Source organism: Lycorma delicatula, chromosome 11, assembly GCF_047948215.1.
Source record: "Lycorma delicatula isolate Av1 chromosome 11, ASM4794821v1, whole genome shotgun sequence".
NCBI lineage: Eukaryota > Metazoa > Arthropoda > Insecta > Hemiptera > Fulgoridae > Lycorma > Lycorma delicatula.
The window spans coordinates 76,473,915-76,486,899 of record NC_134465.1 but is presented as its reverse complement, the minus strand read 5'-3'; the positions used below and the strand labels follow the sequence as shown (position 1 = coordinate 76,486,899).

General features: G+C 27.0%; 1 protein-coding gene across 2 annotated transcripts in view; it reads left to right on the top strand.

The window, feature by feature from the left end:
- LOC142332414 (protein ABHD18) overlaps positions 1 to 12,714 on the top strand; it is a 69,037-nt gene extending 56,323 nt beyond the window's left edge. For both annotated transcript variants that reach the window (XM_075378855.1, XM_075378854.1), the window contains 2 exons: positions 311 to 560; positions 3,770 to 12,714. In XM_075378855.1, coding sequence (XP_075234970.1) covers positions 311 to 560; positions 3,770 to 3,845 — 326 coding nt within the window. In that variant the 3' untranslated portion in view covers positions 3,846 to 12,714. The remainder of the gene's footprint in view (positions 1 to 310; positions 561 to 3,769) is intronic.
- Positions 12,715 to 12,985: the final 271 nt, after the last annotated feature.

Here is a 12,985-nt window from a genome sequence, read left to right as displayed (position 1 = left end):
TTAAAATAAAGTAAATTCAACTAACGTGCTTGTTTCTGTATTTTTATTTTTAAAAACCATTGCAGATAGGGGTTACAGTTACCTGCATTACTAACTTGTTAAAGGGTAAAAGTAATATTAAGCTATTAGGTATATTGGTCGTAATGGTTGGCTTTGAATTTTTAATTATAATTCCTAACAGTGGTGGCATTTTTTTCATTTTTTATTAATTTATCTCATCCCTTTATATGTGTAAAAAAGTACCGTATTTCGTAATAAAAAAAAATTAACAGAAAACATTTCTGTTTTAAAATAATTTTCTACTTTTTAGAACGTTCATTGAATTGGCGTGAACATGAAGCATTACATTTCATGCGCGGAATTATGGATGAATGTACACATCTCCGTAATTTTTCAACACCTGTTGATACTTCACTTATAATTGCTGTATGTGCCAGAGATGATGGTTATGTACCTAGAGAAGGTGTTACTAATTTAGCTGATATATGGCCTGGTGCTGAAGTTAGGTATCTGGATGCCGGGCATGTTTCTGCATTCATTTTGCATCAGAAAGTATTCAGGTATAGTTTTTTATTTATTTTTAAAAAAAATATAGTTTGTTCTGTGTAAAATAAATGTATGAGATGGATTTACAATGTTTAGAATAACTGGTTATATTTTTAAAGTTGGCATTACTTATTATATTAGAAGGGAAGAAAATCTATGTCCAAAAAGAAACCAGACTTTTTCAAAAGTGTTTTCTTTACTTTTATGATATTATTTAATCAGGTTTATCCCCTTTTTAATAATTCTCTATATTGCTTAATGTATCGCTGTCAGTATTTTTACCACCCCTGGAATTTGTTCTGATACATATTGCATAAATAGCCTGCTGGTCCCATAGTGAATTTTCTTTTATTCCTTCTACTGTTTGAAAATGTAATTTTTCTGACTGGCTGTTATTTTAGAAGTTGTACTAATTCAACTTAGTAGGTACAAATTCAGGCAAGTAAGGGGTTGGATAAAACAGTTGTTATTTTTCACCTCTCTTGAATAAGGAGGGTCAATTATAAAGTTGCAGAATCCACATTTTATATTTTCATATTTCAGGCCTCGTTTTTCTCATTAGTTCTCTGAAAAAATTGCATTAAACGATACCAATCATAACCTGTGTGTAGAGGGTTATTCTTTCCCATGACCATCTTGCAATACTTTCATAGTTTCTTTAAACATCTTGCCAAATTTTAAAGAAAATGTTAAATAAACTTCTTGCTCTTCAAAAATTTCATTTCCTTTTCATTGGAAAAATCTTTCAAGCATGAAACAAATACAACCTCATTTAAGAGCTGGCTGTCAAAAGATGAACGTAGAATGATATAGCAAACAAACATATTATTTCTACAAAAATCCCACTATATAATAGCACTAGCAGAATAGAAAGTATAAATGCACGGGTACTCTTTCAGACTTTAAGTTTTTTTGATAAACCTCATAAATGATACGCAAAAATTGTTATAAATTATGAATTTTCAAATCTAGTTAAAAGTAATAAGTCACCTCTGTGATGTGGCAGAATAGTTTATAATGTAATTAGTTACTTACAGGGCTAAAATAATTACAGAAATATTACAGGGCTGGGCAAAAATATTTCTTACAGAAGGATGAATGTTTTCTCAGGTGGATCTTTAATTTCTGTAGGAAGAGCAATCTTTGTTATAGTATATTTTTAAGCTGATCAATTTAAAAATGTTAATAATGTGGTTCTTCCATTCTGGAAGAAGATATTCCAATTTTCAAGTGGTTATGTACAAATTGGATACCCACTGCCTGGAGGGAGCCTTAAAACTATGAGGGTGGATCAAATTTAAATGGTAATTTTGCTATTCTATGCAGCAAGCAGTTTTGAGCTGGATGGTGGAGTGGGGGGTTAATGTTCAGTGTGTTAGAGAGGGGAAACCAGTGTAGTTGGCTTCTCCACTCTGTTCTGTTATCGGTAGAGCCATGAGTGAGAAAGAGGTTCCATTGTCTGTTGCTCAATGTATAATTATAAAGTTTTTAACTAATGAAGGTGTTAAACCTGTGGAAATTTTAACTCATTTAAAGATACAGTTTGGTGATGCTACACTGTCTCAGAATCGAGTGTATAATGGGCCAGACAAGAGCTGATTGAAGGCGATTGCCAATACACTGTTGAAGAAATCGCATCAGAAGTGGGCATCAGCTGTGGGAGTGCTCAATCCATTATCATTGATAATCTTGGCTTTAAAAAAATTAGTGCTTGATAGGTTCCAAGGTTGTTGACCAAAAATCAAAAACAGGTCAGGTTGGGAATGCGTGAGAGACTTCTGAATCGGTTTTAACAAGAAGGGGATGATGATTTTTTTGAGGCACATCGTCACATGTGATGAGACATAGATCCATCATTACACTCTGGAGTCAAAAATGGTGAATAAGGAATGGCTGCCCAGTGAAGGCTAAAACCGGTCTGTCAGCCAGAAAGATTTTGCAATAATTTTTTTTTGACTTGAAGGGTGTTTTACTCATTGATTTTCTCCAATCATTGAACAGTGAATGCAGCTTGCTATTGCCAGCTGCTAAAGTCAACAGTCACCTACCAAAACAATAGGCGGGGTGTGCCTATCAGAGATGTCATCCTTCTCCATGACAATGCTTAGTGGCACACCATGATTTTGACAAGGATAAATTGAAAAAATGCACTGGGAAACCATCAACCACCCTATCTACAGTTCAGATTTTTCTCCCTGTGACTTTGTTTGCACCCTTGAAAGAATCGCATGGAGGGGAATGATTGGAAAACAATGAAGATGTCGAGGAGTGTGTACACAATTGGTTGACAACTTGTACTGAAACTTTTTATGAACAAGGAATATTCAAGCTTCCAAATTGTTGGCAAAAGTCTGTAAATTGTGCAGGAGACTATATAGATAGATGATGGAAGATATGAATTGTGTATATTATTAATAAATAAATTTATAAAAAAAATTATCATTTATATTTTATTCACCCTCATATATTTGTATATGGAATTGTTTTTCTCATGGATAAAGGGTCTTTTTTCATCATCTACCTCTTTTCTTTATTCATTATCCCCTTTCTCTATTCTTTATTTTGTGGATGAAGTTCAGGTTCCTGTTTGGTTTATGCATAGTGAAGAAGGATCTGTAGAGCTAGCTTATCCTTGTCACAATCTGGTAAGTGTTTGCATATTGACCTGTCCAGTTGTTACTAGAGTGACAAAGAGGAGAGAGTTTGTGTGTGTGTGTGTGTGTGTGTCAAGTGAGTAAAGCTGGACTTTCTAATCCTTCTTACAATATTTAAAATTAATATCTTTAAATAAATTTAGACCACTGCCTGCCTATATTATTATTCTATATATATATATATATAGAATATAGGTAATTAATTTTAAAATATTTCTTTTGGTGGCATTTAGTAAAATATTGCTGAATAATGTCTAGAAGACTGTTGCAGGTTGCAAGAAATTAAGTTAAAAAAGTATAACCCTATTTTCAGACCTGTAACTGAATATAATCAAGCTGGATTGTCCTGTCTAATGATACCTTTAGGAACTGCTTGCTTCTTTTCAGCCGTTACTTGTCAGTTTGTGACCTATTTATTGATGTCATCATTTATAAAAAGCAGTATTGTTGAGTTAATGGAAAAGTATAAAAAGTTTAATAAGAATTTTTATTTGTATATCATATGCATAGTTAATTTCTTTAATATATTTATTAAAAGATACGTAATAAGTTGAATGTTTTGTTTTCAGAACTGCCATAGCAGATGCGTTTGAGCGTGCCAAATTAAAATATTATTGCTCAAGAATATCAAGAGGGGCTGGGTAATGTAAATATTACAATTTACACAAACTTTTCGACCAATATTTTGATCGATAAAGTCAGATTATCATCTCTTTCTGGATGATACAGTATGTTACAATGATAATACTTTTATACATGTTAATTATAATGATATTGTACATACTTGTCCTCCCTTTCTTGTAATTTTAATATTTTATTTATATTAATTATTATTATAATATTATAACCGGTATAGTTATTGCAATTATTTTTAATTTACTATTATTATGGTTATAATTATATCAACTTAGAAGTAGGAAATGTAGAATAGTTTATACCTTTGTGTATATACCAGTATAGTTAGTTTGACTTGAATGTGATTGAAAAAACAGATTAACACATAACATTTAATACAATTACTAGTATTTCTATACATATTTTTATAGATATATATATATTTTTTTAATATAACCAAAGCCATTTTTTTAGAAAAAAAATCTTATAAATTTATTTATTTATTCACCTATAAAATTTTTGTTCCTGCACAGGCATTTAAATAAAATTTTTAATGTTCTCATTTATTTCTGTTTTGTTGATTTTATTTAACTATACTAATTAAATTATAATTTTTCATCAGGGATACTTCCGTTAGTGTTCTTTTTCAAAGTCTTTTCTGGTACGTAAATGTCATTTATGTTAAATTTCATGATTTGATTAAATCATGTCTGTTTATTGAAATATTTTGAAATGATTATTAATATGAAGTGGGTAGTTATTTTTAATCTAAAGATTTTACTAATATTGTTAGATTTGTATTAAATACTTGATTTTTATGAGACTATTAATCTGCTGTTAATATCACTGTCGTATTTTAGCAGAGATTCCAATTATTATTTAAGAAATTTTGATATTGTACAATTTATAAAATATAGTTTATTCCGTTGTTTAAAATTCAAGTGAATTTATTTATTTTTTTCTATAGATCATTTTTTAAATAAATATATGGCTGTATTACTGCTGTGAAGGAAATTTAATTTTTTTATAAGTCTTTTTTTCTAAGAATATTATTTTTCGAGTTATAGTGTTGGTTTATTGTAGAATTTTATATAGAAAAGTCTGATATATTTACCATAATAAAAGATACTAAATTGTGGTGTGTTGATGTAAGAAAAAACGTTTTTCTGATTCTCAGTTTATACTATACTTTAATCTTGGGACCAGCATTTGTCAATTTTATGACAGTGATGTTCTTTGTTCATCTGGTAATCTAATTTTTGTCTGAAATCATGTTACTTGTTTGTATAGTTTGACAGTCTTTTCTATCATTTACTTTGAAGAACAGACACAATATTACCAGAGTTTTGTGGTTTAATTTGTAGTTTCTGCTTGTTTCACATGTATTTTAAATATACTGCTTAAATTTATTTAGTGCAATTTCTGTTTGCCGTTAAAAAAGGCTTCTTTTGGAAGATCTGATTTTAAAATTGAATTTGACAATAGATTTTTTCTTTTTTTTTTAAGCTAGTGTAAATTTTTCATTACAGTTATCTTTTTTCACAAAATCATTTTCATATCTTTATCTTGAAGTAAAGAGTGTTAGTATATAATGAATAAAAATTAATCAAATTTTTATAAAATTTGTACATTTGTTTATATGTTTAGATCATTTATTCCAGTATTTCTTATGATTTTGATCCTTGTAAAGGATTTGAAGTACAATCAGCATCGGTCTGAATTGCTTTCTTTTAAAGTGATGATGTTTATTATCTAACCAGCCTTTGTTAAGAGGAGTGTGAAGATGCCATTTATAAGGCAAAACTCAAATGTATTTCAGTGGTTAGTAAATGTAGCATGCTATATTTAGCAGTATATTTGGCACAAAGCTATAAGAAATCATTTCACCCCTTTATTCCTAGTAAGCCAGGCAGGAGTGATTGTTATTCCAGAGAATGGCTCTACCTTTTTCAGAAATAGTTTATTTCATGTCAGATACAGTTATTACAGCAATTCTGGTTAGAACAAAATGTAAATTTTTCATATTTCAAAAGTTAATACATAACTTTTATATAAAATTGATCCAGTTTATCTATTTCATATGCACAGTGATCAAAGTTTGTGTGTCATGTCTAGCATTGAGGTAAAACATCTGACTCTGACACTGTAATTAATTAACATCACTAATGACTCTATCTGCATAAAAAGTAATCTTTTTACATTATTATCAAAATGTTGTTTTTATGGTTTTTTTATCATTTTATTTAATGTTGAATATAGATAGTAATAGTAGCAATAATTAATAATGAACGTACAAAATTCATTGTATGTAAATTGTTCCAGATATAAATTTTAGCAGAATTTTTGTAATTTCAGCAGAACATGCTAATATTTTAGTAGCAAAAATGAAGAATAGTTCTGTATTAGTAGCATATACCTGCTGCTGAATTAATGGTGGGAGTTATTAACACCGCCTTTACCAGCATATTTGAACTGTATTGCTCATAATTACCTGCCGATTACTTGTTTGTCTTCCCATTATTTAATCAAATGTTTGTTGGTTGTGAACAATTGTTTAAAATGAGCATATGTATATAGAATGAAAGGTTGGAGTGTATCAGAATTAGCATTTAAGGAGAATTTTTAGAGTATTAAATGTACGAATTTGAGGAATAAACTTGTCAGAAAAAGTGTGAATAAAAAATCGAGTGACTTTCTTTACAACAAGGCTTAGTAATTAAAATAAAAAATTTTGCTTCTATATATCGGTATTGAAGAGTTATATAAACCTAATTCAGCGTACCAAAATAGCAAATGGAACCCAGTTTTGTTGTAGTATTGTGTACTGCATGTGAGTATCTCTGTGTTGAATATTTTCACTTCTTTTTAAAAAAGAATTCCTGCTAATTGTTTACATCCTTAAGTGATTTGTAACCAAATAGACCTTCACATTTTAATTTTTTTTAATAAATATTCAATGTTCTAATATATTTTGTTTCCCCATTCTAGTCCCTTAACCGTATCTTTTTGTACTTTCTTCACTTCATTCTCAAAAATATTAATCTATTCACCTCATAGTATTCAAAAAATTATCTGTTTCTGATAACATATTCCTCAACAGAATGGAATAGTATGACAGAAACAAAATGAGTAAGCAGTAAATTGTGTATAAACAAAACATAATAATGTCATTGTTAATAGTGTCCTCAGCTGAGTTTACTAGCGCATATAAAATCAGTATAACTAATTCGGTTGATGACTTGATGAATAAAACATCCAGAGTATTTGAAAATTATATTTTTCTTAATACTTGTAAAAGTTGAAGATAAATTTGAATGATAGAGAAACATTCATAGAATCTATTCAAATACTTTTAATCCTCTGTGAAATAATGTTTTAAAAACTAAACGTTTTTAACTATTTCAATGACACATAAATCTAAAATCACTTTGATTGCATATTTTTCAGTTTGTCTTTTTGAGTCCCCTACTATGTACTACTGTACTGAAATTATTTTTTTGTAATTAAATTCACTGTAATTTTATTGAATTGTGGATTCCTAGTCTATTTACTGCCATTCATTTTTAAGAAAGTAGTCTGTTGCTATAATAGGTGCAATCTGCCAGTCATAATTTTGCTATTAATTTTCACTTTGTTATGATTTTGACTTTTCTTAAAAGTGGAGATCATTGATGTATGTAAATGAAAAAGTAAACAAGTGTACTAATTAATATAGAAGTAATGTATCTGTTAGTAATTAATTTATTATAAGTTTTGTAAGATATCAGGGATGCTTAAATTGTTGTTGTTCCTCACGGTAGCCAACATGAAAAATTAATAATACTATTTAATTATGGACCGTCCAAAAAAAGTGAGCATTAAATTAAAGCAACTCCTTATTTACACTGTGTGAGATTTCATCAGAATTTATAAGCTCCCCTTACCCATTTTTTTCTTACTACAAAAAAAATATAGATGTTTATCGTTTGAAAATATTGCATAGTGCAGATATGTCTAGTAATTTAATTTATACACATTTTCTATAAATTATTTTTTCTAGTATTTTTGAAAGTAAATAATATAAAAATATAAATTTAATTTGCTTGTATTTTAATTTTTTTGTTTTATAAAATAGGAAAACATATTTGCCAATATGTTTTCCTAGCTCAACTGTAAACCATCAGACAGGTGTATATTTTTTTTAACCAGAAACTCCATACTTTATTCTCTTGTAACCTTAAACTAATTGACCAATTTATATGCAGTTTTTATTTTCTTAAAATAGTTTATTTTTTATTTAAATATTAGAAGGGTTTTACTGCGTTTGAATTAGTTTCTCTCGTGATAAAATTTTGATAGAGCTTTCGATGTAAACATGGCAGTCAGCTGTAGTTGTCATTAGCAAGCGTTCCTTCATACAGGTGTTTAAACAGAGTCATGTCTACCAAAATTTATACTCTTCAGGTTCTTTAACAATTTTAATATTTTCTTGTTACAGATAAAAATCAAATTGAAGGAAATTATATAAAAATAAATTTATTGCTACTTTGATGTTTTGGCTATTTTTTTTTTAATTTGCTGTAAAATTATGTAAATAATTTTATTGTGGTGGATTTTAACTGAAAAAGATGGATAATCCATAAATATGTCTACCGTGGATCTTAGAAAGAATGTTTAAATTCCAGTCTTCTTCATCTCCATGTAATTAATGGCCAACCCTTTATTAAATTTTTTATTTGAAAAGAAAAGAAATGGTTAAGAAGTTTATATCGTTATAACTGTTTGAATATCCCTGATTTACTATGTTTGAAATCAAAAAATAGTTAATTATAAATGGTTAAAATCATCGTAATGTATTAACACTGATGGTACAAATTGTTATATATGTTACAAAATCATAGAAATAATATTCTTATCGTTCTTTTAAAGTTACACTTTACTGTTGAGTAGTGTTTTATGCAAATACTGTATTTTATTGTTCAATAAAAGGATTATGCAGAAATTAAGGTCTTAAAAAAGATGTGCAAGGCATTTGTAAGGCATTTTTATATTAATTTAAAAATATAAATATATTATATATAAATATAGTTACATATTTAAATATATATAACTGGACTAAAAATCCAGTTGCACAGAGTTTTTACATTTTGCTTTGTTTATTCTGAAGATACAGGTAATAAAAATAAATAATATCATCATATATACTACAAGGATGAAACCTTAAGTATATAATAACCAGCTAAAATTGAACGCAACAGTACTACTTTAGTAGCAACCATTATTTCAAAATTGTTAAACTGCTCAAAATTATTTGAATAACAAAGTTTTTCTAAAATACATAATAAAAATTATAGTTAACATACAACAACAATATTTTTCCAATTTTCTATTAAAAAATGATACTAGTTTGGTCTATTTGATAAAAATTTGTTTTATTTTTAAATATAACATTTTTTATTGACTGTATGGCAATGTGTGCCAGATTCATAGCATATACTGAGGTCATAAAACTGCTGTGCATGGTAGAAGGTATACAATATTCCTTTTAAACAGATAATATTTCTAAAGATCAACCAAATTAAATTTTATAAGCTTTAAAACCACTCTTGATTTTTTTTTTTTTTTTATAAAATTTATTTTTTATTTATTTATGAAATTCTCTCTCTACCTGCTCCTGTAAAACTACTTGTGTTATTAATTGTTCTACAAACTTATTCCTAAAATAATATTAAAAATATCCATTCGTTTTTTCACTCCTTGCTTTTTTCCTTCTATTTTCACATTTAATGTGTAGTAGTTAGTAAAAATTAATTTTTTCCAGTAATTTGATATTAATAGTGTTTAGAAACAGTGGCAGGCATAGACATAACATGTCATACTCTCTCTATTCTATTTTTTCTCTGCGAAAGGAAAATTCCTCATCTCTAAAATGCAGAAAAGTTTATTTGTGAGAAATATTTTTTGAGTAAACGATATTTTCACAATCGTTTTGTATTTCAGTATTCCTGTTATCTGTAAAAATTATAATTAAATATTAACTATATGTAGGATCTGAATATTGTTTTGTGTTAACTGATATTTCATATTATTTGTTCTAGTGTTTATTTTTTTACTTTTTATCAATTTTATATAATTTTATTGATGCAGTACAATTACATCTACATGGCTGCTATTCTTCGTAATTATCCAGACCGATTTGGCATCAGGATATTTTAAATGTGTATGTAAATTAAATCTTTTTTAAATTTCAGATTTATTAATTAATTTGGTCCAATTTTTTTTTTTCAAACTTGAAGTTGCTTATGAAATACACATAGCAGATAGAATTTAATTTGTTCATTTTTTTTTTGAAATCAAAAAATCTAGATTTTCATATTTATTCATTAAATACTATCAGTTGCACACTGATCAGTTTAAAGAAAGTGATTATGCAAGTAAATGTTGTTACAAAAAGAAAAGAATCTTAAGAAAAGAGTGGAAAACACTAATGATTTGTTGGAAGAAAAATATTTATATCCTTCTAGGATTGTAAACTTATTATAACCAGAAAATATAGTTAATATTGATACAGTAAAAAGATAATTGTACAAAACTACAAATTCCAGTGTATTTACATTTTTATCTTTATTATATGTGTCTATAAAGTGTCTTAAATGATAATGTGTTAAGATTTTTGTACATAATAAGTTTAACCGATTTCTTATCCAGATTTTTTAAGTATTAGTTTATTTAAAAATATATAGAAATAAATTACAATTTCCTAAAATGACAGACATCTCTTTTATAGAAGCTTTTGATAGTATAGTAAGAATAGTTATTTTTGGATCGCATTAAAATCTGAATTTTGCTGGAAAACGTAAGACTTGATTAAAATATAACTATGATCTCAAAGTATTTTGATTTTTAATTTATTTATTTATTTTAATGACTTTTTTTATGTACATTAATTCCTGATTGTTGGCTGAGAGAAAATGTCTGTAATAGGGAAATTCTGAATAAACATTTTTAAAATACTTTCATAAAAAGATCTGCTTTTTAATAGAATAGCAGCAGAACATGAATAATTTGAAGTAACTGTGAACTATGTCAGCTTGAATTCTCAATTGGATTCTTAATTGTTAGATAAAGAAATCTAGATTACATATTATAACTTAATTTGAATCTTTTTAAAAAAAGACGGAAACACTTTTTGAAATAGATGAATGAAAAAATCAATTCTTTTTTTACAAATGAAAGATTATATAAAGTAATTACCAATAATGTGTGTACCTCTTACATTTTCTTTTAGCAAAAGAACCATTGAACATAATTATGCTCATAGCAAGCAATTCTCTAATGCAGTAAGAGCACTTGTTGATCTAATGTTAATGTCATTTATTCATCATTTTAATTATTTTCATTTATTTTCACATCGATAACATTTTATAATTTTTTTCTGTTTAATTTGTGTGTTAGAAAATTATAACAAAAGATTAGTTATCTTAATTGTTGGTTTTTTTTAATTCAATATCTGTCAATTTTTTAATCTTTTTCCTGAAGTTATTCAACTCTTCTTGCATATTACAAATTAAAAATAGAAAATAATTAAGGTCCTAATTCATAAAAACAATCATAATGTAATTTTTTATGTAGTGAAATATATTTTTGTATGAAAATGTGTAAAAATATATAGTACACACGATTGAAATGAGTCCGGGTTATTACTGATATTGTACAGAAATTTTTATTTTATACATAGATATTCATTTCACTCTGGACCATTTCTGATTTATTGTAGAATTTGCATTATTGAATTTTATTCGAAATAGAATTCATGCGTTTGTCACATTTGTTTAAAGTTAAAAAAAAATTGAATTGAGACTGCTGTAAGTGCTACTAACATGCTGGATTTGAGCTCTGATTTAAAAAAAAAATTTCTTAAGTAAGGCTGCTGGATTTTTATCTGAAATAATTATTAAATAAAGACCTTATTTTCTGAATAATAGTCATAAATAACAGTGTGTTCGTATTGATAAACAATTTCATCATATTTTTTGACTAATTAATTAATTGTGTCTATTAAAACATTTTTATTAGATTATATATTTTTAAAAAATACAAAAATTATAAGTTATAGATAGATAGATATATATTGTCAATTATTTATGATGATTAACTTATTGAGCACTCAGTTTACAGATAATAAATCCATGCCATGGGTAACTTACTAGAATTATTTCCCCCGCTGAGAAATGTAGCATTTTTAAATAAAAATATTTTTCTTTTTCTTTAATTAAAAATGCTCCATTACTTACTATTTCAGGAATTTTAATATTGAAAGTATTTTGAAAAAATAATACCGTTACTTTTATTTAACAAATATTTTTTGATATTTTACAACAGTGGCAAATTACTGTGCACTTCAGTTTCTTGCTTCCATTCAGTTGCAGTGGAAGTTACACTGTATTAAAAATATTAATGAGTGAAAGATTAGTAAAATGTCATTAGCTCTGAAGGCGATATAGTGTCTTGAATCAGCTGTTGGTATTGTTTACAAACATAATAGTGTTCACAGTAATTGAATGTATAATTTGAAAGAATGCTGTTTAATTTCTGTCGCACAGTTTGATTATAATTCAAATTATTCCTAACATATGGCTATAGCATTGAGTAAAAAATAAAGTGATCGTACCTGTATGAGAGTAATATTGAGTGAAAACCATATATATATATATATATATAGACTGCACGATACAGTGTAGTTGTATGGTGTAACAATAAATCTCATGAATGTATTATGCAAGAATAAATAAACACAGTTAAATAATTGTGACATTTATTATATTGTAATTAAAAGTTATATAATTTAGAATTTGTATATTTATAATGTATTTGTTTGTAATTATGTTTTAACTCAATAAAGATAATTTATAAAACCGTATATGTTATATATTTTTAAAAATGTTTTTTATATTTATATTAGACTGTATTGTATAATATTATTCTACTGTTCTTGTTAAGATAATAGTTATTATTTTCTTTTCTGCTAAGATCACTTCAGTTTCTGTGTTTAGTACTGCTTACCTTTCTTAGCTTCATTCTTTTATCTCTTGTTGATGCATTTCGGAACCACTCCATTGTCAAAACTTATTGTATTGATATTTATATTTCTGTTAATCTTTATATAGCATCCCTCCCTACATTTGACATCA